The sequence below is a fragment of the Megascapheus bottae genome, chromosome 7 (assembly GCF_031878675.1).
Source record: "Megascapheus bottae isolate mThoBot1 chromosome 7, mThoBot2.hap1, whole genome shotgun sequence".
In the NCBI taxonomy this organism is placed as follows: Eukaryota; Metazoa; Chordata; class Mammalia; order Rodentia; family Geomyidae; genus Megascapheus; species Megascapheus bottae.
Genome location: NC_143515.1, coordinates 66,729,771 through 66,756,837, shown reverse-complemented (window position 1 = coordinate 66,756,837; position 27,067 = coordinate 66,729,771). Strand labels below are relative to the sequence as shown.

The 27,067-nt window shown below is 49.0% G+C and overlaps 2 protein-coding genes across 5 annotated transcripts in view; one reads left to right on the top strand and one right to left on the bottom strand.

The window, feature by feature from the left end:
* The window catches only part of Cib4 (calcium and integrin binding family member 4), a 93,807-nt gene extending 77,876 nt beyond the window's left edge, over positions 1 to 15,931 (bottom strand). For 2 of the 4 annotated variants that reach the window (XM_090337331.1, XM_090337332.1), the window contains exons 1-2: positions 14,737 to 14,969; positions 2,696 to 2,872 (exon numbers count right to left, since the gene is read on the bottom strand). The gene's annotated coding sequence lies outside the window, so the exon portion shown is untranslated. Of the gene's footprint in view, positions 1 to 2,695; positions 2,873 to 13,630; positions 13,642 to 14,736; positions 14,970 to 15,541 lie in introns of those variants that run through there. The other 2 variants (XM_090337334.1, XM_090337333.1) reach the window with 2 other exon arrangements.
* Positions 15,413 to 27,067, top strand: part of Kcnk3 (potassium two pore domain channel subfamily K member 3) — a 37,596-nt gene continuing 25,941 nt past the window's right edge. Inside the window, exon 1 of the mRNA XM_090337328.1 lies at positions 15,413 to 15,770. Within this exon, the coding sequence (XP_090193454.1) occupies positions 15,488 to 15,770 (283 nt within the window). The 5' untranslated portion in view covers positions 15,413 to 15,487. The remainder of the gene's footprint in view (positions 15,771 to 27,067) is intronic.

Below are 27,067 nucleotides of genomic sequence, written 5' to 3'. Positions count from 1 at the left end.
GGTCTTTAGAATAAATCTGTCTAGGCTTAAATTAGGAGAGTTGGCTTTTGCAGCTTGCAATTAAGAGCTGAATTCTCCAAATGTATTTGAGTACAAGATTCTTTCTTGCTCACAGCATCTCAAGAAACCCTTAAGAGGGACATTAACAGAGAAAAAGTTGCCAAGAGATTCCCATAACCTCTGTTCCTGCCAGAGACAGGCCACTGCAATAGACCTAACTCTCCCCTAGACCCAGGACCCTTCAGAGACCCAGCACTTGTCTCCTGGGCCTGGCTGAGTCAGAGCTAACCTACAGCAATCCCCCTCTCCTATGCTACCCAGAGTCAAGAATAACTGCAGCTGGCTGCAGCCTCGAACCAAAACATAATCAAGCCATGGAAGAGAGATTGGGCTAGTCAGATGAAGGTGGGAGGAACTGAAAATGTGCGTGGAAAAGCTGTTGCTTGATTGGGGTGATGTTGTTGGCAGGTGGAGAGGAAGTTCAAAAAGAAATATAAGGTTTTAAGAATCTCAAAAAGTCAGGAGGGAGAAGGAAGAATTTTCCAGGAAGATCAGGTGTTCACTCTGAGGAGAATGATTCTATTTCAGGGAATTCTTTGTTGGATTTCATGGAAGTTACTCAGCCCCGTGCCAGGTACGTTTAAGGAGCAATTTTCAACACCATTCATTCATTTGCTCAGCATATACCTATCAAGCTGCAGGTGTTAAATAGGTGCCAAGGACAGTATGTGACATAGGTTGTCCTGTCTTTCTGGGGCCTGAGGTCTAGTGGGTGGGCAGACATCCAGTTCTCACAATGCAACAGACCTTCTAGTCTAGGTAATGTCAGCATTGGGAAAAAGTGAGGAGCCCTAAAGGATTCAACGTGACCAAACTGCCTCTGAGAAGAACTCTTTGGGAAGGGACTCTTTGGCCAGGGTATGATGGGTTTGCTGACCTGAGAGAAGGCTTCAAATGCCCAGATGAGAACTGTGCTGTGATTGCTAAGGAAACACATAAAGAAGGATCACTATTCAAAGCCAGGTCCGGGGAAAAGTTAGTACAACCCCATCTCAACCAACAAATCATGTGTGGCGACATGTGCCCATGGTTCCAAACTACTCAGTTGGTAGAGGCAAGAGGAATTTACTCTAATGCCCAACAGTAGCCCCTGAGGACCAGGCCTTCCAATCCTAGTGAGCTGAAACAAGAGAGCCAGAAGGCAAAAGGAGCCCCTACAGTAGGCCTGCTTCAGGAACTACATGGCATCTGGTAGCTAGCTCTGGATTCCCAGTGAGCTAGACTGGGACTCCAGGGCTCAGTATCACAGCTGGAGATAAAGCCCAGGTCTTTAGTTCTTCCTCTGCTCTTTCTGCTACTCTAGGTATATGTGTGTGTGCACATGCCCATGCCCATGTGTGGTGTGTGTGTGCGTACATGTGGCTGAAACAAGGCCATTCAGCTCTCTAGCCATTGGTAATCCAAGCTGGCTGTGAGGCCAGGATGAATTAAGATGTTTATAGAAATGAAAAAGAAAAAAAAAAAGCTTAGGGAAGAAGTTAATCTCTGCATGGAGGGAGGTGTCCAGTTTCAGAAGGTTAATGTCTTGACTTTTTTTTAATCCCTTTTCTGTTTTATTCAAAGAGGATTTGGTGTTCCTGTTCTAGCTGGGAGCTTAAGAAAACAGAGCAATGTTTCTCAGCCTGCTGGAGATCCCTGCAGCTCCACACCTTTCTTGCCAGACCTAGGGAGAAGGCGTTGCTCGAGCACAAAAGCAAAGGGTTTCCAGACACTGAGAGGGAAGCAGGATTGAAAGTCATGCTGTTGTGGGGACCTGTACTGGAGCTGAGGAACAACTACAGCTTCTGAGGGGTGCTCTGAAGACATGTGCAGAGATAGGACGATGCATAGTCCACAGTGTGTTGTGGGAAATGAGTCAGGTATCTTACCTCTGGCATCTATCATCTGCTTGAACACTGGAGCCCCCATTCTTCCTTGGAGGAAACAGGATGGCAGCGTGATCATACATGAACTTGAAGTGTTCTTAAAACTGAGTTTGGGGTCAAAACAGGAAGTATATTTCTGGCAAGTTCATTGACAAGTGGATCAAGGCCTTGGTATGGTCATTTGTCCTCCCTAGTCAAGCTCCTGGAGTCCCAGTCTCTCAGATTCATCAGATTCCCTACCCCAAACTCTCAGGCAAGAGTGTCTATCCCTCACTCCCCGCAGACACTGCACTCCTCCAATGTGACGTGGAACCTACCGCCTAAGGTAATCATGGTCCCAGAAACTGTGGCACAGCAAAACAGAAGAGGCTAGTTCCTCAACACATGTCCCTGCTCCAGCTCAACACTGTGTCACCATCTCTGTGCTATGCAGAGATTTTTCTGGTACTGAGGACTGAACCCACAGCCTGGTGCTCACCCTTAGTTTTTTCACTCAAGGATGGCATTCTAGCATTTAAGCCATAGCTCTACTTCAAGCTTTTTGCTGGCTAATTGGAGATGTGTCTCATGGGCATTTCTGCCCAGGCTGGCTTTGAACTCCCAATTCTCAGCATCTGTCTCCTGAGTGCTAGGATTACAGGCATGAGCACTCTGCATAGTTCTGCACAGATTTTTCTTACTAAGGAAAGCAATGAGTTTGAGCTCAATCAAGTTGGTATTTTGGCATCATGTCAAGCCAGGCATTGGCCTCTGAATTTCCAATTTCTTACCTGTTAAATGGGCCTTTGGACCAACTGAGCTCCTTCAACCCTAAGAACCGTGGCTTTCCCTGTCTTCATCTTCCTCCTGTTCCGGAGTACCAGAGGGCATATGTACTGGAGAGCAGCAGGGGAGGCCCCAGACCTCATGTTCACGTGCTTCCTCAGTCCCATGCTGCCTCCTTAGATCTGCTTTGGAGGGAAAAAAAAAAAAAAGGGCAGCATTCTCTGGCCAGGAGGCCTGTCGGGACTCAATTCATCAAGCATTTATTAATAGACCAGGGGTTTGCATGGCATGGTATTAGGGGGCAGAAAGGACCATGGAGCCTATGGGGTAACCGCCTTCCTTCTAGCCTGAGGGCTGGACTCAGTCCCTCCCCCAGGGCAGTGTCAGGCCATCATCAAACACCCGTGGGCCTCTGGCAGCCGTTTTCCCGCTTGTTCTTTTGGATCCAGCCAGTTACAGCTCATTCCTTTGGCGCACATTGTTCCTTAACGACATCACTTTTTCCATCTCCCTGACGGCTCTGTGCCCTTCTGCCTGAGCACTGCCTCCCAGCTGACCTCCATCTCCCTGACATGCGATGGCTCCCTTGGATCACTGGACAGTACCATTTCTGGACCATCGGAGATCGGCACAGCTCACAGACTGGTTCCCCTACCCCTACCCGGAAGCTTCCAGTCACCGGGAGGCCTAGAGACATCAGTCTTCTTCAGGCACACCAGATCCAAGCAGTTCAGCTAGTGCATAGACATGGAGATCTGAGGCCTGGCTTGGGCTGGGTGCCTGGGCACTGTGCCAAGGCTGGGCCATAGACAGCTCTGCTCCTCCTCCCATCCACTCTATTTTGGATGAGTCCCCAGATGCTCACTGATGGTCTTTACTTCCAGCTACTTGGTGAACTACAGTCACCAGATGAAGACCACAGATCCTCCCTACAGCCTACTCAAAGTCAAGCATGTGGGGGCAGGAGTTCAGCCTAGTGATAGAGTGCTTGCCTAGCATGCATGAAGACCCAGGTTTGATTCCTCGATACCACATACATAGAAAAAAAAGCAGAAGTGGTGCTGTGGCTCACATGGTAAAGCTCTAGCCTTGAGAAAGTCCAAGACAGTGCTCAGGTCCTGAGTTCAAGCCCCAGGACTGACAAAAAAAAAAGTCAAGCATGTGTCCCTTCAAGGTAAATTCGGGTGCTAGGGTCAGGTCCTGCCCGCCACCTTCCATTTTGAACTTCTCATTTACACATGGGGCAGCGTTTTCCTAAATTCTAGCTGTGTGCCAGACCAGCACTAATATCACCTTCTGTTATTCCCCTGTTGTTGTCTGGCTCTGTCCTCATTCTCTAATAAATGGTATGGTTCAAAGGGGAAAGCACAGACTGGAGTCATACTGAGTTGGGTTGGAATCCTGGGTCTATTTCAGTGTAAGAGTATAAACAAGTTGCTTCCACGTGTGCCTCAGTTTCCTTTTCTATATACCAGGAATGGTGCCTTTCCTAGATTGTTCAGGTGCTAAGTACACTCATACATGTATCTATTCTCATGTGTATTTCCAACATGAAGGTAAGAAAGTGCCTAGGAACTGCAAGGCTGAGCAAACATCCCTAAGGATGAAGCTGGCAAAGTGGGCTAGGTGGATCATGTAGTACAGACAGAGACTGGGAGGCCAGGATCTCATCTTTCCTATCTCCTCCAGCTAACAGTGCAGATTTCTCTGACTGGTATTCAAGGCTTTCCAACACACTCCCAGCCGACCTTCTCTCCTGGAAGAAGATGGGGAACGAAATGAGATTTCCTCTACAACCCCTCCCTTACTAAGTAATTACTGCCAGACATGAGGAGTAGAACAAACTAGGTCTACCTCAGCCCTACTACCTTCCTCCTCTTCCTCCTCCGTCTCTCCTCTAAGCTTTACCCAGGAGAATTAGTGCTCCTCACCCTCAGCCCCGGTCAAGGTTGCTTCTTGCCCCTCCCCCTCTGTATATGCCCAAGAGCAGCATGTGGCTTTACAAGGACACTGGTTGCCAATCAACACCAGGGCTCCTCTCCGAGGACAAACCAAGGTTCTTGTCTAATTACACGGGCACCAGCCATCTGAGATCACCAAGGCCAGAAGGAGCTAGAAGTCAGGTGGTCCCACAGTCTGCTCAGCCAGGTCACTACATTCCCAAAGCCGCAGTGACAATCAGCTCAGAGGGAAAGGCTGTGTGGGAGATGGTCCTAGCTGCTGTCACTAGTCTCACTGATTTGGCTGAATAGGAAGTGAACCCTAAAAAGGCTCAGGTATTAAAGGCATGGCCCCCAGTGGGTGGTGTTATTGGGGATTCTGGAAACTTCAGGAGGAAGTGGTCACTGGGGCATGCTTTGGTCGCAGTCCTCCTTCTTTCTCTGCTTCCTGTCTGTCATGAGATGAACAGCCTCCTCCTCCACGCATGTCCACTTCCAGAATGCTCTTCCCAGCACACAAGTAACTAAGCCACCATGGTGCGAAACCTCCAAAACTGTAAGCCCAAACACATCTGTCCTCCTTTATGTTGTTCTCTCAGCTATTTGTCGTCTTGAAACAGGGCCGTGTTTTCCTTTCTGTATTCACTACCTCACTGGTAGCTCCCTAGCACTACATGGGTGAGACTCGGGAAGGCTCCTCACCTCATCTCCAGGGATGCAGCAGATGATGGTGAGGATCACAGACAAACAGGACTTGTCCAACATTTCATAGTTGGTACCATAGAGGCCTCTGGCCATCTAGATCTTTCCCCTGGACTGTCCATCTGGTAAGTTTGGATCACACCAATAGCTTGGTACTAACCCTGAGTGCCAAAACACCCCACCTATCATCTTGACGCTATCCAAAAGCTTATCAAAGAGAATTCTTCCTTTGGAAAAGACTAATGTTACGTGATCCAGCATGGACAGGTGATCATTGCCATGGCCACAGTGTCTTCCCTGACTCCACCTTGTTTCTCCCTCATCTCCAGGACTCTTCTCTTCTTTCTTTCTCTCTCTTTCTTTTTTTTTCTCCCCCCCTTCTCTTTCTTTTGCTAGTCCTGGGCTTGAACTCAGGGCCTGGGCACTGTCTTTGGACACCTTTTGCTCAAGGCTAGTGGTCTATCATTTGAGCCACAACATCACTTCCTGCTTTTTCTGAGTATGTGGTACCGAGGAATTGACCCAGGGTTTCGTGCATGCTAAGCAAGCACTCTACCACTAGTCTACACTTCTCCCCTACTTGCCATTTCTTTACATTCTAACATGACCTGACTCTTCTGACAAATCTGAAACCCAGAAGCCGTTGAATTGTGGGTTTTTTTTTTAAATCATGGGTACTCAGAGGAGCATACATTTCATAAAATGTCTAGAGCAACTAAGACTATCAATAGGGACAAACATTATGGGGGCACACTTGTAATTCCAGCACTCAGGAAGCAAGGAGGTCATCAGATCCAAATCAGACTATGCTACACAGCAAGAACTTAGTCTTCTCCAAACAAACAAACAAAGGTATGTAATAGAACATCTATATACCTTAAAATATATTATTCCATTTTTTGGCAGTAATGAGTTTTTCACTTGCTAGGCAGTGAAGTGCAGTATGGGGCAGTATGGCCCCTCAGCCATACCCCCACCCCCACCCCCGTTTTTGCTATGTTGGTTTTGTTGTAGTTGTAGGGGGGATGGTTGGTGCCAGGCCTGGAGCTTGAACTCAGAGCCTAGGCAATGTCCCTGAGCTTTTATGTTCAAGGCTAGTGCTCTACCAGTTGAGCCACAGCTCCACTTCCATCTTTTTGGCTGGCTTCAAACCATGATCTTCAGATCTGAGCCTCCTAAGTAGCTAAGATTATAGGTGGGAGCCACCGGCCCGCAGCAGTCAGTTCTAGTTATTTAAGTCTCACTTCTTGACTTGGCTCACACCTGGGTCCCGGGACCTGTTTCTGGGATGAAAGGCACACATTACCATGGCCAGTTTCTTTCTGTTGAAATACAGTCTCACAGCCTTTTCTACTCCACCTAGCCTAAACCACAGTCCTCCCAATCTCAGCCTCCCACCTAGCTAAGAATGCAGATGTAAGTCACCAGCACCCAGCTTATCCAGTTATATTTTAAAACATGGTCTGAAGAATTTTATCCTAGAGTACATATTTCCACGTTCGGGGATTTCAGGTAGGTTTTCCTCTGTTCTGTCAGCTCACTTGAACCTGGATGAGAATCTGAATCAACTAGCCTAGATGGATTATAATGGATCCTCTTTAGTCCAGTCTATTCATTTGACAGATGAGAAAACTGAGACACTAGTCTTAGAGATACTCTCCTCAATAACGTTCATTTCCTTAGTGGCAGAGCCAACTCTTAGACCAGAGCTAGGAGCACTGTAGCCCTGCAGCAGCCCTAGACATAAGCACCTGGGAAGGGCTAAGGGGATTCATTTGGGAGCAGCCCCGGCCTCAGATGAGCCTGCCAGGCTTGCGTTCAGAAGGCTTTGATGTCCCAGCTCATGCATGTGTCTGGCTCAAATGGCTGTCCCTTTGGACTGCTGCAAGAGGCTGATTAGGTGTAATTGCTTTGCTGAGAGCGAGCTATCTACTTAATAGAATCAGCTCCCAGTAATTAGCCTGCCAGAGGCCCATTTCCTTTGCTGGAGCCCCAGGCCTCCATGAATGTTGCATGTTGGACTTCTGTAGGCAGTAGCATGCAGGAGGTGTGGGGGTGGGCTTTACATTTTGTTTGGGGAGGCCAAAGGGAAACGTACTGTGGAGGCTCAGCATTGAGAACCCCAGAGCAGCCTTTCAGGTGGCCTGTAGCCAAAGAATTACAGCATTCCTAGGCCAGAGGGACAAAGAACCTAGCATAGACAGACTACCCCAAAAATGTTAGATTGGGTCCAATTGAATTGCAGAGGGCATCTAACCCAGTCCCAAGTCTACCCATTTCACAAACAAGTCAAAAGTCATTTTGTGCAGGCACACTATGTGTCAAGCACTGTACTAGCTCTTAGAATCCTTCAACAATGCCCTCAACCCCAGGGACCAACCAGGTTATGACTGCATCTCTCTTGACCAGGAGCTCATTACCATCCTGGGAAGGTCATTCTTTTTCCAGGGGCACAGAGTATGCTCTATTCTATGATGTGCTGAGAGCTCCTTACTGGCTAGATCATCCCCATAGATCATGGACCTCTCCCAGGTCATGTAGAACAAAGCCAATTCCTCCTGGTGTGACAGCTCACATGTCCCCTGTGCCTTTTCTCCAGGCTGAACATCCCAAGTTCTCTCACTTGTGCCACATATATCATACTGGTGAGATTCTCCATTAATCTGGTTGACAGGCCTGGGATCTCCTCTGGCTTGTCAATTCTTTTCTTGAAGCACAGTTTGCAGCCCAGCAACCAGTGCTTCAGGACTCAGGAGTCCTGCCTTGCTGGGAACAACTGTTTTCCAGGACCAGACTATGACACATTCAAGGAGTGCTATGGTGGCCACTGAAGCCCCTCTGTTTGGAAGGACACCCACAGTCTGTTCACCAGAAGTAGTTTCCTCTTTGCCTGCTCCTCTGCCACCAAACACACACACACACACACACACACACACACACACACACACACACACACACCCTGCCATGTACGCTCAGCACCACTCAATACTCGCTGGCTGATTAATCATTGCGAGTGCTATTATAATTATTGTGTTTGGTGCTGAGAACAGACTGCCTCGGCTCGATTCTCAGAAGCCATAAACCTGCAAAGAAGGATTTCAAGATTTGTGAGCTGTTGATGACATCGGGCTCTTTTTTCTTTGGCAGCAACATGTTTTGTCAGGAAAGACACACCGGGGCCACTACAGAATCTCCAGAGGGTGATCTTAAAGGTCTTGATTCTTGCAATGGAAGGACAAGTTCAGGCAACTTAGCTTATACCTATGGGCTTAGAAGGCAGGGGAGCAAGGCATAAGTTCTAGATCTGGCCCAGGCGCTGTGACACCTGGTGGGGAAAGGTTCATTCTCCTCACCAGGTCTCAGTTTCCTCATGGGCATTAGGGGTCAAACACTTTTTCCAGCAAGTATTCTGTGATTTTCAGGCAAACACAGCAAAAAACACAGGTAGAAGGGGAAATCTGGAGGCTTGATACATAGAGGAAAGGATGAAGAGGAGAATAGGATCAACGCTAAAACTCTAAGGCTCAGAGCCTCCTGCACAGCCATGCTTATACGTGCATTCACACATAGGCACATGTGCAGAGCCACATATGCCAAGCTGGAGAGCAGAGGCTGATTAGGTCTTACCTTCTCCTCACCTGCTGGCTAGCTTAACACACCAGTAATAGCTAGCTGAGTCTATCCAGTGATACTTCCCCAAAGATGGAGACAAAGAGGGTTTTTTTGTTTGTTGGTTTTTTGTTTTTGCCAGTCCTGGGCTTGAGTTCAGGGCCTGAGCACTGTCCTCGGACTTTTTCAAGGCTAAAGCTCTACCACTTGAGCCTCAGCATCACTCCAGGCTTTTTTTTTTTTTTTTTGCCAGTCCTGGGCTTGAGCTCAGGGCCTGAGCACTGTCCTTGGATTTTCTCAAGGCTAGAGTTCTACCACTTGAGCCTCAGCACCGCTTCCGGCTTTTTTATATATGTGGTACTGAGGAATTGAACCTGGGTCTTCATGCATGCTAGGCAAGCACTTTAACCACTAGGCCAAACTCCCGGCCTGAGACAAAGACTTTTTGAAGGAGATCAGAAAAGTGAGTAATAAATCTGGGCCCTGGAGGCTCACTCCTGAAATCCTAGCTACTCTGGAGGCTAAGATCTAAGGATTACAATTTAAAGCCAGCCTGAGCAGGCCGGTCCATTAGATTATCTCCAATTAATCAACAAAAAGCAAAAGTGGAGCCTTGGGCTTAAGTAGTAGAACACCAGCCTGGAGCAAAAAACCTAAGCAAGAGTGTGAAGCCTAAATTCAAGCCCCAGTACCACGTGCCAATTCTGGTACAAAGAATACCAATTCTGGTAAAGAGAAAATGGCCAATCTCACCAGGCACAGTGGCTGAGATCTGAGGGTCAAGGTTCAAAGCCAGTCCTGTCACAAAAGGACCTGACATTCTTATCTCCAATTAACCTCTAAACAATGGGAAGTGGGGGTAGGGTGGTAGCCTTGAGCTGAAGAACTCAGGAACAGTGCCCAGGCCAAGTTCAAGCCCCATGACCCACAAAAAAAATGGCCAATCTCCTGTACCACTGGGAAGAATGAAAACCAAGGCAGCCATGCTGTGGACAACTAGACAGAATTTAGTGACAAGTAAGGTATATGGGTGTCCATTATAATTCTCAGCAGCTCTATACAAATACAAATACACACACACACACACACACACACACACACACACCCATGAGGATGTTCACTACAGTACTCCTAGAGAAAGGAGGCCCCTGAGAAGGACTGTCTAGGGGGAGGGCTGTGTCAAACGTGAGACATACAGATGTAGAGTGAGAGCTTGGGCTTTATGCAAATGATGGTCAGGAGCAACCCAGAGACAGTGATGGAGAGACATGAAGTCTGGCTGCTCCATTACTCCATTATTACGAGAGCCCAGTCCAATGGTGAGTGACAGCTAGTCTTGTACATCTTTGGCTCAGAGGAAGATAGCCCTTTCCTCAAGTCACACAGCTCATCAAAGGCAGGACAAAGGGCCAGGTGTCCAGTTTCCCAGCCTGACTCTCTGCAATCAGCTCACAAAGCCCTGGTTCACTAACAGTTGCCTCCTGTGTTTGACTTGGGCTTGAGATGTTAAACAAACAGTGGCTCTTGACAAACGCAAGCCGCTGCAGTAGGACGGTTTATGCTGTGTAAAGCAAAACTAATCCCTAACTTTGCTTCCTCCAAAGTTACACCAAGAAACCCCTCAGGCATACTCAGAGCACCCTAAATCTAACCAATCTGTTGTCTAAGGCCATGACTTACACTGTGGAGCTCTGTGTCATCCATTCTTTCTCTGAAGTTCAAGGGCCTCCAGAATCCTCTTTTGGGGCCTGCCCTTGCTGCCACTGGTATGGCTTTGGACCCCTTCCTACAGCAAACCATGGGCTTGGGCCCTGCCAATCTGCCAGTGAGATACAATGGAAGAAAGCTGCAGAGTGCTTTCTCTGCCCTAGCTACTGTGCTGTGCCAGGGCGGTGGGTGTGAGGGTGAGTGAAATCCGTCCCTTTCCTGCAGGAACTTATGATCTGCTCTAGACAGGATGGACCAGATCTTCCGCTGAGGCTCCCATTCAGCTCACAACCAAAGGGTCAGAACCTGAATCCAGCCTGTCTGAGGACCACCTCCTCCTGGCATTCCCTAGCCCCAGCTTTAGCTTTAGAAGTGTCTCTTGGCAGTCACAGAGACAAATGCCAAGGTTCTTTTGCCTGGGACTCAGCCATCTGTGATCCTTTCCCACTGACAGGATTCTTTGAGGCCTTCACTTGTGTCCTGAGGACCTAAGGAAACATATGGGGTAGCGCTGATGTGCAAAGCATGATGGGAATAGGTCGGGAGTTAGGCCTAGTGCTAGTGTGCTTGCCTAGCATGTATGAAGACTCGGGTTCAGTTCCTTGGTACCACATACTAGAAAAAGCTGGAAGTGGCTCAAGTGGTAGAGCTCTAGCCTTGAAAAAGCCCAGTAGGCAAAACATGTAAGATCCAACTAGTGCAGTATGGAGGAGAAGTAACAGGCTGGATTGAAGCTCAGGTGAGAGTCAGAAGTACAAAGAGCTAACCGTTCTAATAGGAAGCAACCAGGGAATGCTTTGTGAGAAACATGGCTTTTGGCCTGGGTCTTAAGCCTGAAGAAGAGGTTAACAGATAGAATATGGGAAAGTAAGGAGGTCACCCTAGCTGACCTACAAGCGAAGCATAAAAGTAAGCAGATATGTTTAGAGCTGAAAGATGAATGGAGTTAAGATCAAGCCAGAAAAATAATTCTATGTGATGTTCAGTAGATAATAAAATAGAGCAACTAATAATAAATTCTGTACTATTTATCCTAACTGCTGACATGTCTATACTCACAATATAGTCTACAAGACAGTGGTTTGCTCTCATTTTGCTTAATTTTGGGGAGAACTAAGGAAACAGACATAAGCAGGAAAGTTGAGGGATATTACAGTGATGAGAGTATAGACATTTTCTGGTTCAAAGCCTCCACACCTGGGTCTGCAAACGCAGGCAGAAGGCGGAAAGACTGTCCAAAATGCCATAGCAAACATGAGGCTGAGACAGGCTGACCTTAGTTAGGTGGAGAGAAGGCCAAGGAACCCCACAAAGAAAGAAATAGGCTAAGCTGATAGGTAATTGGCACAATCTAATCCAAATCACAAGAGGATGAGACCCCTGCTTGTGAGTTCCGAGAAGCATTCAATAACAGATTATGGCAGCAGGTCAGTTCTCCTCCACAAGAGACAGGATCAAGGAGACCTGTCTAGCTTGACCTCCTGGGCTCCTGGGCCACTGCTGGTGTTCTATGTACTAACAGTTTACCCAATCCAATACATTATGGGTGACATATGCCATGTAGTCTGGGCTTTGCTCTTCCCTCACTCGCTATATGACCTTCAGGCACACCTTCTATTCTGACCTCAGTTTCCTCATCCATAACCTGACAAGATTAGGTTACATGATCTCTAACAATCCTTCCAGTTCCAAAGTGCTGTTAGAACAAGCCTCATCCTAATTAATCAAAAATATCCTATAAGAGGGAGCAGTGGCTCATGCCTGTAATCCTAGCTACTTAGGAGACTGAGATCCGAGGATTGCAGTTCAAAGCCAGCCCAGGTACTAAAGACCGTAAGACTCTTATCTCCAATAGAAAATGGGAAGTGGGGCTGAGGTGCAAGGGGTAGGGTGGTAGCCTTGAGCTAAAGAGCTCAGGGACAGCACCCAGGCCCAGAGTTCAAGCTCAATGGCCCACAAAAAAATCCAAAATATCATATCACACTGGGTGTGATAACTCACACCTGTAATCCTAGCTCCACAGGGCAGGAGTCTGAGATCTGAGGATCATGGTTCAAAGCCAGCCTGGGCACTAAAGACGGTGAGACTTTTATTTCCAATTAACCACTAGAAAACCAGAAGTGGCACTGTGGCTTCAGGGGTAGGGCAGTAGCCTTGAGCTGAAGAGCTCAGGACCAGGGCCCAAACCCAGAGTTCAAGCCCCCCAACCAAAGACCTTTACTCTCATAATATTGCTTCATCTGTATACCTGGATATAAGCAACATTGTCACCCTGACTAGAAAGCCTGACTAGGACTAGAAAGCCACTCATGCCTCTAGACAAATTAAGAAACTGATTCTGGAATGGTTGTGACAAAAACATCACATCAGAACTGCATAGAACCTAAGTTGTATCTCTCACTTTGGGAATCTGGAAAGCAGATTCCAGGGAAGAAAGAAAAAACAAGCAGATGTCAGGGAAGAAAGCCTTAGTGCACTGGCAGAGTTCATGGCCAGAGGTCATGACAGCCTGTTTCTACAAAGAATCAAAAGCCTTCCTTTCTGGAGAGAGTGCAGGTCCCTCTTGTCAGGCTCTGCTCCAGAGACCTGAGCCTTAGGGGAGGAAAAGTCATCAGAGAGCCTCATATTTTCTCATTTGCACATATTTTCCCATTTGGTTTCCTTTGATCCTTTAAAATCAATTGGCTCAGGAAGTGGGTGGAGCTTTACAATGATCTAACTAGTGTAGATCCAGTGGTAGTATAATGAACTAACCCATTTGTTTTTTTCAGACTCAAGAAATCAAGAACTCGAGACTGGAAGGAAAATAGAATGAAGCCTCTTTTCAACTTTGGTGAGATAACTTTGGAGACTGTATTGTCTTCAACCTCAGTTTTTCTACCTACAAAATAGTCCGTGCAGGAACAGCTCTATCTTTCAGCAGGTGCTCGGGAAACCCTGCAGAATGAAGAGCTGAAGAATGAATGGGTTGGTGGCACTTACTTGCAAGGTGCTGTTGGGAAGGAATGTGGTGTGTGGCTATGACAGACCAGCTCAGCCCGTGGCAGATGGTGCCCCCACCCTGGCTAGTTGCCTCCTGAGCCTGCCTTCAGTCGTCAGGAGTCTTGGGCCTCTTCCATGTCTCTCCACATGGCCTATGCCAGGGTCCCGTGAAGGACTGTTTGACCCTTCCTGGCACTGAAGTTTGCATTCCAATCATCCTGCTCACTCAGCCAATCTAAGACCAGAGCTGCTTGGAGTTGAAGGACAGCCTGTGGGATCATCTGCCCACGACACCTTGTGGAAGAGAGAGGGACATGAGGCTCTGGAAGGGACACCTTGCCTGTGTGCCAGGCAGGCCCCACTGTTCCCCATGCATCCATCTTTGCAGATGGGCTAGTGGCATGGGGCGGCCATACCTGCAGGGTCCCAGGCAGGTGTGTGGGTACCAGGTCATGGCACTCCTCCGTGGCACTCAGGGGCACTCTGGGGGCTTGAAACACCCTCTGAATTGTGGCTGTGAGTGCTGCTTAAGGTCTTTCTGCCTAGCCCTTCTCAACAGGACAGCCACCATGTTAACAAATGAAGGGACTGAGGCAGAGGGGGCCCCACACCCCTGTTCCTCCAGTCTGGGTATACCTGCTCTGTTTCAGCTAGGTCCCTGTCCTGCTCTACTGTTCTACAGTGGCAACTGACACTCTCTGGCAGCCCAGTATAAGATTTACTGGGCACAGTGGTGCACGGCAAGAGCCATGGCTATGTAGCCAGCTGGAAACCCCTTGGGACCTGAGCAGGAGGCCCAGAATACCAGAGTTCCTCAGCCAGTTCCAGATAGGGGGATGACCTGAAGAGGGACAAAAGAAGGGCTTTCCCTTGGGAGTCTGCTTGTGTGTGCTCAGGGCCACAGCTGGGCCCTGCTTGTTTCTAAGACAGGAACAGGGGAGGGAGTGTGGCCTAGAGAGGAGGAAAGCTTGGATGAGTTCCAGCACTGCCACCAACTCACTGTGTGCCCTGCAGGTCACTTCACTTCCTGTGCCTCAGTTTCCTCATCCATCTAAGCGGAAGGAGAGCAAGGCCCAAGATCCCCACCAGCTTTGGCATGCTCTTACTTGGGTAGAGGCTGGAGGAAGGGCCTTCCCTCTGTCTGTCCTTTCTCCTTCCTCCTTTTCTGTCTTTTTCCACGCCACTGATTCATCTCCAGGTCTCCCTGTCTCACTCAGTTGGCTGCTGTTCCATCTTTTGCCGGGTATTTGCCTGCCTGCCTCTTCTTTTCCTGGGTTTGTGTGTCTACCTCTGGTTTGTCTCCTCCCTCCATCACTCACTCACACACACATCCTGTCCTCAGTCCATCTCCCCTGTCTTGTTAGTTATCTGTGTTTTCCGGTGTAGTTTTCTGGCTCTCTCTCTCCTCCCCATCTCCCTCTCTCCTCGTCTTCCTCTCCGGCTCTGCTCCCCCTCCTCCCTCGGTCCTGCCCGGGCTCTCTCGCTCGCTCCCCCTTCCCTCCCCTCGTCCAGCCCCCCTCCCTCGGCGCGCGGCTCCCCAGTCCTTATTTGGCTGGGCGGGAGGGCAGGCGGGAGGCGGCCGCGGCGGCGGCAGGCGGGGGGCGGGCGCGGGGGCGGGCGCGGGGCCGGGCGGAGGAGGGCGGTGGGTGGTGCTGAAGGGACAGCTCCACGGCGGCGGCGGCAGCGGCGGCGGCGGCGGCGGCCCCGGGCGCGGAGCGGGTGCCTGGCGCGGAGATCGGCGAGCGCAGCCATGCCCCAGGCCGCCTCCGGGGCAGCAGCAGCGGTGGAGGAGGCGGCGGCGGCCAGGGCGCGGGCCGGGGGCGCCGGGGGCCCGGCGGCGGCGGACCGGGGACGACGATGAAGCGGCAGAATGTGCGCACGCTGTCGCTCATCGTGTGCACCTTCACCTACCTGCTGGTGGGCGCCGCGGTGTTCGACGCGCTGGAGTCGGAACCGGAGATGATCGAGCGGCAGCGGCTGGAGCTGCGACAGCTGGAGCTGCGGGCGCGCTACAACCTCAGCGAGGGCGGCTACGAGGAGCTCGAGCGCGTCGTGCTGCGCCTCAAGCCGCACAAGGCCGGCGTGCAGTGGCGCTTCGCCGGCTCCTTCTACTTCGCCATCACCGTCATCACCACCATCGGTAAGTACTGGGCGCGCGGTGGGAGGGGGGGGCAGAGGCCGGGGCTGGCGCTCGGAAGGTGGCTGCGGCTGGGGGGCCTCCCCGGAGAGGTCCTGGGCGCCAAACCCGCGCGCACCGGCTCGTCCACCCGAGTGCAGCCGGCGGGTCTGCCTGCTGCGGGGGGACTGGTACTCCGCTACTCCTGGGAGGCGTCGATTCCTGGCTCTCAGCCTCCCGCCTGCCGGGCCAATCCGAACTTGACCCCGCCAGGCTTCAGGAGGACCCCTGGGGACTCAAGTGTGTGAGCCGGGCAGGCACCCGTGGAGGCTGGGGAAGAGGGGTGTGGCCGGCCTAGGCCCTGGAGCTGGGCGCCCCAGTGTGAGCGGCGGGTGCGCGACTGCTCCCCGTGCGTCCATCCCTGCGGATGGGCTATTGGCACCCAGGGTGGCCACACCTGCGGGGCTTCAGGCAGGCGTGTGGGTTCCAGGACGCAGCACTCAGGGCCACTCTGGGGGCTTGAAACACCCTCTGAACTGCGGCTGTGAGTGTTGCTTAAGGGGTGTGGGTGGGTATGTGGCTGTGTGTCGATGTGGGTGTGAGTATGTGTCCAATCTCCAAGAGTTTGGGCACCACCAGCCAGTGCCTGTAATTCTCTTAGGGAGGCAGTGCTGGTGCTGGAAGCTAGATAGATCCGCCCTGTCAGCTTCTTGCCCACTGTCCCGGCACAACTGTCATCCTACAAGAATGGCTCTACTTGTTTTTGCTAAGCCAGGAAAGATCATGGTGTCGGAAGCAACACACACAACTAGATCCTCTGGGTTTGCCCAGACACACATATGCTTGTGTGTGTGCGCGTACACACACACACACACACACACACACACACACACAGTGTAATAAAAAAAAAAGATGTCTGGGAAATGAATTTCCAGCCAAGTCCTCAAGTATCCAAACAGGATTAAGCACCTTTCCCAAGACCCTATGATTCCAGCCAGCCCCACCTCTACCCCACTGTATGACCTTGGGTAAGTCCCTTCCCTGCCTGGAACTTAGGCTCATGTCCAGACAGGGAGAGGTTGGCCAAAAAGATCTCAATGGCTCTTCCCAGCTCTGACGTGCTTAGATTCTGAGATTGGAAACCCACCTTTCCCCAGCGCTTTGGGATGCCTCCAGGAGCGGTTTCCTCTATCTTTGCCCATTCCTTCCACCCTGATCCCCTCCTTGCCTTGGCTGAGCTCCCAGAGGCTCACTGCCACTTGACTTGGCGTAGCCCATGACAAGATGGCAGTGTTTTCCTTGGAGTCAACAGAAGTCTGGGGAATAAACGGCAGATCTGGACACTGTCTGTTCACTGCAAGACTCTCTTCCAAAGCTCTGCCTCTCTTTACCTTTCTCTAGTGATCCATGTCCAGCCCAAAGAGGAGCCTGAAAAGAAGAGACTAGGTTTGGTCTAGGGTCCTTCCCCTCTCATACTCTCCTGCCACCTGCCTGAGTTTAGGTAGTGACTTAGCTAACTGGAAATCAGACTGAGCACGCTCTCCCTCTTCTCACTTCAAGTCCTTGCTTGTTACCCTTTTCATTCTCAGTCTCCTGGTTCCCAGCTCCCCTGTAACCTCCCAACAGACCTCCTCACCTACTGCCTCATTTCCCCCAGCAAATCAGGCCTCCCCAGCCAATACCGCCAGAAAACAAAATCTCCCAAGACCCAACTTCCACAACACTATTCCCGCCTCAGACACCAGCCATGGCTCCCCCACTGACCATAGAATCTAGCCTATGCTTCTTATTCCACACTGTAAAGACCTTTATGCCTAGTTCCAACCTCAATGTCTGACTGTATTTTCCACTTTGGAATTACATGATCCTTCTCCATGGCAGCCAAGTTGTCCCCTGAGAACATCTTAAGTGAGCGTGTCCAGCATGTCTTTTCCTGCATCTTCTATTTATCTTGTCTAAGCCAACCCTCTAGGCTCAGTGCAAATCCCATCCCCACTGCTCAGCCTCACAGACCACTGCTCTGGTTGGCTGAAGGATTTACTGTCAAGAGAACCTAGGCGACCCAGCATGGTTCTTTTGAACAGTTATTTACATCATAGGGAATGTGTTTTGTCTCTTTAATCACACTGTAATTAATCTCCATGTGGGCACAGCCCTGTAGGTTCCTGTGTTGCTAGTGCCAGCACAGGACTCAGTGGCTGTGAGCATTCAGAGAATGCTATCTAGGGCTTACTGTACAGAAATGACAGAGCATCTCCTCCACTCCTGCTGAGGCTTCCCAATGTTCTTGTGGTCCTCACCTAGGGAGACGCTAAAAGCTGAGGCTGGAGGCAAAGTATTGTTCTGGTGATTATTTATTAATACAGTTTCGGGTAAGAAGGAAGATACCATCACATCACATCCCAGTTCTGGGGGTCTTCAGAATGCCTACTCCATCCAACTTATCCTTGAATTTTTGTTACCTTTTATTCTGGTTATGCCACCTAGCCAGAAGCTGTCTTTAGTGGATCTGCTCTAAGAAAATCCTGCTTGAGCTATCTAAGCTAACTGGAAGGTAGATCAAGAAGCTAGTGGTCTGAAGTCCTTCTGGACAAAAGTACAAGATCCTAAGTGTGGCGCAGTGGCTCGTGCCTATAATCCTAGCTACTCAGAAGACTGAGAACTGAGGATCATGGTTCAAAGCCAGATGGGGCATGAAAGTTTACGAGGCTCTTATCTCCAATTAACCAGAAAAAAAAGGAAGTGGCACTGTAGCTCAAAGTGGTAGAGCACTAACTAGCCTTAAACTGAAGAGCTCAGGGATAGCGCTCAGGCCCAGAGTTCAAGCCCATGACCAAAAAAAATCAAAAAAAGACACAATCCTATATGAAAAATAAATGAAAAGGAAAAGGCCAGGGAATGTGACTCAAGTGGCAGAACACTCTCTCCTGAGTTCAACCTTCAGAGAGAGACAGCAAGAGAGACAGCGAGCGAGCGAAAGAGAGAGGGGGGGGAGAGAGGGACAGGGAGAGGGAGAGAGAGAGAGCACGCATGTGCTTGAGCAGTGATGGGATGATTGGAAGGGAACTTGTGTTAGACTATTCTTGAGCCAAAACCCAAGGGCAAAAGCCTTGTCCGGCCTCTTGAGCAGCTTTCATGGAACCCACTGGGATGGAATAATGACAGAGCCTCCCATGTGCTCAGTAGTGACCATATGCTTTCATCTCCTGGTTTTCCTCAGTGTTCACAACTCAGTGAAGCTGCCTGGCAGGTGTTGTTAGCTCTGTCATATGGGTGAAGGGGCAGGGGACAGGTAAGGCGGAGATGAGTACCCTTCCAAAGCCACCCAGCTGGTAAGTGGCAAAATCAGAGAGGAAAGCTGGGTCTTTTGACTCCAAAGCCAGTGCTCTTTCCCTGCTGGTCTCTTGGCTGCTTCCTTTTCCTCCATATGCTATCAAGCCCAGACTCAGCCAGGTCTGGCAGAGCCACCAAGTGCTCAATGATGCCAGTTTGCAGGGAACTCACAGGAAGTCCTGATTGGCTGAAGGTCAGCAGGGTCTGACTTAGTCATTCACCTGGTTAGTCACAACCTCCACGGGCTGCAAGGATCCCTCCCACTCCTTCATCACTGGCCTCCCAACCAGGGAACCCTTCCTTTATGTTTCCTAAGTTCACTACACACAAATGGAAACTTTCCTTAGGAAATCTAACCCTCCCTAGCTGTTGAGTCATCAGACTCCTCCAGGCCCCAGCCCCCTCTATTCATAGCCCAAAGCTGTCAGAGCAGGAAAGGGCCTGGGGATCAGCTGCTACCACCCCCTCCTCCCCCAGATAAGGAACCACAGAGGTGACAGGAGTCACACAATGTGTTTGTGCCAGAGAGCCATGAGTGAACAGGAGAAAAGCATGACTCCTAGGCCCCTGCCCCTTCTACTAGCCCTGGATGTCTTCTGTGTGTCTGTATACCTGTGTGCACATGCACCATTACTTGAGCTTGAACTCAATGCCTTGGAAATGTCTCTTAGCTTTTTAGCCAGGTCTGGCATTCTACCATTTGAGCCACACCTTCACTTCCTGCTTTTCACTAGGTAACTGGAGATGAGAGTCTCTCAGATTTGTCTGACCAGATTGGCTTTGTTTAAAATTGAGATCTGGGGCCGGGAGTTTGGCCTAGTGGTTAAAGTGCTTGCCTAGCATGCATGAAGACCTGGGTTCGATTCCTTGGCACCACATACATAGCAAAAAGCCGGAAGTGGTGCTGAGGCTCAAGTGGTAGAGCTCTAGCCTTGAGAAAGTCCAAGGACAGTGCTCAGGCCCTAAGCTCAAGCCCAGGACTGGCAAAGAAAATAAATAAATAAAATAAAATAAAATTGAGATCTTCCAATCTCAGCCTTCTGAGTAGCTAGGATTACAGGCACTAGCCACCAGGCACTTGGCTCAGGATGCCTCTTGCCTGTTACTCATATATCCATTTATTTACTTGTTTGTGTGTTTATTGTGCATTTCTGAGAACTGAACCCAAAGCCTCATATATACTAAGGCACTCTACTAACCACTATTATTTATCTATTTATTTACTGGCTTTAGGGTTTGAATTCAGGGCTTCATGCTTACTAGACAGATATTCTACTGTTCTAGCTTTGCTTCATTTTTGCTGTAGTTATTTTTGAGACAGGGACTTGCTTTTTGCCTGGATTATGCTTCCCACTGTAGCTGGAATAACAAGCATTCACCACCAAGGCCAGCTTTTTTCAGTTGCCATGAAGGTCAAATGAACTTTTTGTCGGAGCTAGCAATGAACTTCAGGCTTCCTGTCCTGATCTCAGCCTTGGCGTGGCTAGAATGACAGGTGTAAGCCACAGCACCAGGCTAGCCACTGTAATGTTTATTAACAACCGTGGCAGCAGTAACAGCAATAATCACAGTCACCATTTATTGTCCACCTTGGCAAGCTCTGGTCAGACACTTAATTCGTGTCCCCTCATTTAATTCTCAGCAGCCCTTCAGGATTGGCATCATTACCCCACTTTTCAGCTGAGAAACTTATGGCTCTCAGTGACTCATCCATGGCCTCAGAGATCAAAACTAAGACACCTGCCCAGACTTAGTGGGCCATTCTGACTTCTATGTCTGGATTTTCTACCCTTTCTTTATCCGTTTGAAGAATCTTTCCCAGACCTTGTATCTGAGGCATCAAGGAGCCCAGGCCGACTGATCAGAAAGATCTCTTGCTCTGGCTCCCTCTACCCAGCCTACTCCTTCCCCATAGCCTGGTAACTGACCACACCAGACCATGAACCAGATCTGTGCCCAGCACTAGGCTGTCATGGGCTCACAGATGCCCATTCTCCCACGCAGGTCCCAGAAGCCTTGTAGCTATAAGGCAGCAAGCTATCAGGTGACTGATCAGCTGATTGACACAGGGCAGAGAACCTGTTCTGTTCTTCCCTTGCTGCCAGCTTGTTGCCAGCTAAACATAATCCCCTCTTTGCTGTCCACACAGCCTAGGAACCCAAAGACTAAATTTAAGCATGTGAATATATTTAAGCTCATAGGAAAGCTGCATTTTTTGCATCTTTTTAATCATAACTAGCACGCTACCACTTGAGCCATGCCTCTAGTCTTTTGTACATCTTCTTGTGAAAGAAAGTCCACAAATGATCTACTAGCCTCTAACTCCCAGAGTCTTACCATAGAAAAGAGACGAAATCTCAGCGATCATCTGAACATGATGAGCAGCAAACAGCTTGCCTAAGAGTACACAGGAAGCTGAAGGACTGACTAGACCCAGGCCTTGGGGAGCCCAGAGTGGATTCTCTGTATTAGCCAGTCCCCAGCATATTCCACTACCTCGAAGTGAGACCTCCAGCACTTAAGAGTCCACCATTCTAGGGCCAGGAGTTTGGCCTAGTGGTAGAGTACTTGCCTAGCATGCACGAAGGCCTGGGTTTGATTTCTTGGTACCACATCCATACATAGGAAAAAGCTGGAATTGGTGCTGAGGCTCAAGTGATAGAGCTCTAGCCTTGAGAAAGCCCAAGGACAGTGCTCAGACCCTGAGCTCAAGCCTAAGACTGGCAAGAAAAAAAAAAAAAAGAGTACACCATTCTACCATTCTGACTTCTATCTTGGCCTCCCAGGAGCAATACAGGGCAGCCCAGCTTGAGATAGTCCCTCTCCTCTCAGTATTTCCTTTCCCCTGTCAACAGACTAGCCCCTTCGCTTTGACTGTGCAAGCCTTTTCTGAAGGGTGGTAGAGAAACACTGGCCCTGACTGAAAGCCAGAGTGCCTGGCTTCATCTCATTCTAACCTTCTATCCCACACCTGCCTTCCCGTGGCTATATAATCTTGGACAAGTTATTTAATCTCCCAGATCTTGTTTTGTCATTTATGAATGAAAGTGATAACATTTGCCTCCCAAGATTAAATGGAATCTTGCTGGGCACCTGTGGCTCATGCCTATAATCCTAGCTACTCAGGAGACTGAGATCTGAGGATTTTAGTTCCAAGCAAGTCTAGGAAGACAAATCTGAGATACTCTTATCTCCAATTGACCAGCAAAAAGCCAGAAAGAGGTATGACTCAGGTGGCAGAGCTCCATGCTTGAGTAGAAGAACCAAATGAGAGTATGAGGCCCTTAGTTCAAGATCCAGTACCAGAAAGAAAAAAAAATAAAGAAAAGTAAAGAAAGAAAGAAAAAAGATGAAATGAGAACAGGCAAAGAAAACATTGAGGAGAGCAAGAGTGTACACTTATAATCTGCGACCATTACTATTCTCACTATTATTGTGTGTGTATTATTACTTCCTCGTGGAAGGACTACCTCCCTAGGGTTACCATGGCAAATACCTCTGTCCTTTCCTAACAGGTGGAGACAGTGGGACTGAGGACCATGACGCTGCCTTTATTCTTCCATTCCTACTCCTTCACCCCAAGTTTCCCAGATCCTTCCAATACCTACAACCTGCCATCCAAATTCAGGTGCAGTGCGAGCAGACCCTTCAGAAACTAGTCCGGGCAGGGAGAGGGGGATTGCCCCATGAGAGGAGACAGTCCGAGATGGAAGGCAGAAGGTAAACAATCTAGTTCCACACAACTCACCTGCTGGTCCTCTCCAACCCTCAGTTTCCTCATCTACAAAGTGGGCATTTGGGGCCAGAGGTCTATCTACCATGCCACCGGCTCTACCTTGCCACCTGCCTGTAAGTCAAGTTCCCACACACCACATGGGATGGGAGGCACAGAGGAGTGGGAGTGTGAATAGGACAGAAATAGAAGGCACACGACTGGCCACAGTGGGGACAGGACAAACACAATAAGTATTTTCAAAGAAAACATAAACAAGCACAGATGAATGTAGCGCGATCACCACTATAAACAGCTTTCAGCTGGCAGCACACACTGTGGATCTGTGAGTTGATTTTGTAATTCAAAAAAAAAGTAAAAATTAATTCCCTGCAGCCAGAAGCAAGGGGAGAAGCCATGCTCTAGCCAAGACCATCGTCTAGGCCAGGAAAACCTCAGCATGAACCTTTGGCTGGGGTGGGCACCTCTGTCCCCACCCTCAATCCCTTCCTTATGCAGGAACTGACCGCTGTTGGCCAGACTTTGCCCTGGCACTTCTCATCATCAATTGTTCCCATGCTGCACTGCTCAGAGGTTCAGAAATTCACCCAGGTCTCTTGAATATCCAGGTCACCACCAGTATTGCACTCAGGATAACTTTCTCTAGAGCCATGCCACCGCTTCGCACAAAGCCTCTGCTAGTCCATTTGAATGTAGCAATGGAAGACGTGGTCTACTAGGAGCACTGAGACCATACAGAGAGCATTCAGTCCAAAGAGGAAACAGCTCTAGTCCTCTCCTGTACACAGGATTCAAGAACTGGCTTGCTAAAGATCACTCCTACAATTATCATCAAAGCTGGGCTGGGAACCTGTTCCCTGACCCCTCCTATAGCCACTGGTCCTCAGAGAGCCACACGACAAATGCCTGTCGTGGCAGCACAGAGATCAGCCAAACACCCAGCCACCACTACTGCCTCACCGTTCAGAAACTGCCAGGGGCAGGGGAGTGGGGAGGAGGAGGGCTCCTGGGATCTGCCCCTCGCCTGGAGCCATCAAGCCCTGGCTACTCTCCCAGCCACACATTTACTTACTTGCTAGAACTGACTCAGCTGTGCTCTCAAACAGGTGGGCACTGTACACCTCATCCATGCTCCCTCAACCCCTGTTCTTTTGCTTTTTTAGTTTGTCAGTCAATATGGTCTTACACTAACTTTTCCAAGGCTGGCTTCAAACCACAATCCTCTTACCTCTGCCTCCCAAATAGCTGTGAGCCACCACGTATACCCCACCTTGAATCTCAAGGTTCTTTTTTAATATGGCACATTTACTAAACCATCAATCAGAGTTCTTAGAATCCCACAGCCTGGTTAGATCCCTGCTCCTCCCTTTGGCATGTCTGGAAGAAAAGAAGCATGAGATGGAATGAGTCAAACTTGATGTGATTATAATTTTAAAAAGTTCAGGTGCCCAAAGTGGAGTGGCAGCTCCCAAACTGAGGAAATGGAGTAGCTGCACAGCCTTCTGCCCTCTTCTCCCTTAGTCAAATACACTTACTGGCACTGGGAGGGGGGTCGGGGGGGGGGAACTGGTCTTAGGGCTTGAACTCATATCCTGGATGCTATCTCTGAGTTTTTACTCAGGGCTAGTGCTTTACCATTTGAGCCACAGCTCCACTTTCAGCTTTTTTTTTGCTGATTAATTGGATATAAGAGTCTCAGAGACTTTCTTACCTGGGCTGTCTTCCAACCCATGATCCTCAGATCTCAGCCTCCTTAGTTGCTAGGATTACCAGTGTGAGCCACAGTGCCTGGTTCTTACTGGCATTTTTAAGAAGAAAGAGACAAACAAAACTATAGCCTTATTCTATTAAATAATATATATACATCTATTATTTTTAAGGTGGGTGAGGACAGCAGTGGCTGAGTAGCTAATTGAAAACTTGATGAGGGCAGGCTTACATTTTTCCTGTCCTCAGCAGGGCTCACACTTTAGATTGGCAAGGATGTAAAGATCCTGGATAGAGCCTGGATTCTGGGAATAGCCAATCCAGGTGTGGATTAAGGTTTTGATAAAGAATGTTTTGAACAGGAAAACCCCCTTAGGATGTTGGGAGTGGGACATCGGGGCTTAGTGACACTGGATCTTCCCCCGTCCCTTGGAGCCAGCTATGCAGTTTGAATGCCACCTACTGTAGCAGTATGGAAGGGTGGGGAAGGGAAGTATAGAGGGGCAGGTGGAAAGCAGAAGAAAAGTGAGCAAAGTGTTGCCCTGTGGGGACAGTGGACCATGAATCACTGGTCAGCCGTCATCCTTTCCCTTAGTGCCTATGGGGAAGTCCTTAGATCAATATAGAATTCAAAATGGGAAAGAGACTTCTCCCCCATGGCCTCTGCTGTCTGTCAGTTTGGGCTGCTAGAACCAAGGCCCACAGACAGGATGATGGATTGGCTTAACCGCACAGATATGTCTCACCACTTTGAAGATGGAGCAGCCCCTGATCTAGACAATTACAAATGCAGGGTGTCTACTCTGGTGTGGGCTGCTTTCTCTCTAATAGGTAGCCGTCTTGTGTCCTCACATGAGGAAGGGCAGGGGCACTTCCGACTCCTCTTACAAGGTGTCCAATCCCAGTTAGAAGGACTCCACCCAAAGCCTCCTCCTCCCAACACCAGCACACTGAAGAAGATGAAGTTTGAACAGGTAAATTTAGGAGGATATATGCATGCTATCCATAGCACTACCCAATGACCCAGGAGCCAGATGGCTCTATCTCCCACTAGAAGAGGCTCAGAATCATTTCTTCACTTAACGGAAGGGCTATCAAAGGACCAAGGCCCATAGTTCTGTGGTTGACTGTGACACTCAGCCTGTTGAGATGTAGGTATGAAATGTAAGTGGCAACACAAGTTTTCTTTGGGGCCTATCAGGTGTGACCTATGTGTGCAAACTTTAAAAAGGTCAGCCAGGAAGGAATGACAGTCAGAAGAGGTGAACAGCTGCCAAGTGAGGGACTCTTAGCAGACCAGGGGGACACCTGCAGACTCCTATGGAGCTACTATTGCCAGATGAAAGAACCTATCTTCTTCTGAGCCCATAGAACAGAATCAACACCAGCAGGTAGAATTCATAGACTTAATACAACCCAGTATAAAACATGACTTGATAATGCTGAAGTTGGCCAATGATGGCCTGTGATGCTTCAAGAGGTGGTAAGCTCTCCATCACAGGAAGAACACAATAGGAAGACACTTATAAACAAGCTACTGAGGTCCTCTGTAGCAGTCAGAGAAGCAGAACCAGTAGGAGACCCACATTACGCAATATACTACAAGGAATTGGCTTACAAAATGGTACAGTAGGATAGAGGAGGCCAAATTTCATAAAGCAGGCTGTCAAGAAAGGTGGGCTGGACTTCTCCAGGTGTGCTAATGCTGCTCTCCACAGGTAAATTTTCTTCAAGGAAGAATCTCTTCTTCTACAATCCATAGTCTTTCATCTGATTGAACCAAGCCTATGCAGACGATCTAGGATAATAGATCATTTCTTACCTAAAGTCAGATGATTACAGACTTTAATTACCTCTGCAAGTTGTCTTAGAACTATGCCTAGATGTATGGCTGAATGACTAGCAGATTTAGCCAAGGTGAATTGACATATCAAAAGATCATCACTCTGTGAATGGATCCTAACAGGAAGAAAAATAACATCTTAGGGGCCAGGAGTTTGGCCTAGTGGTAGAGTGCTTGCCTAGCATGCACAAAGACCCGGGTTCAATTCCTCGGTACCACATACATAGAAAAACCAGAAGTAGTGCTGTGGTTCAAGCACTAGCCTTGAGAAAAAAGACCAAGGACGGTGCTCAGGCCCCGAGTTCAAGCCCCAGGACTGGTTTTTAAAAAAAGACATCTAAAACATCTTAGATGTTTTGAGGGTGTTTGTTGTTGTGTATATGCCAGTACTAGGGCTTGAACTCAGGGGCTGGGCTCTTTCCCTCAGCTTTCTAACTCAAGACTAGTGCTCTACCACTTGAGCTACAGCTCTATTTCTAGCTTTTTACTGGATAAGCATCTCAGGGGCTTTCCTGTCTGGGCTGGCTTCAAAATGTCATCCTCAGATCTCAGCCTCTTAAGTAGCTACAATTACTGGCATGAGCCACAAGTACCTGACATCTTCTAAATTCTTTATCTTTAAGGAGTAACCTGGAGAGTTGGAGCACCCAGAGTAGAACCCAGGAGTATCCCCTGGCATTCCAAATAAAACTGGCTTTTACAACT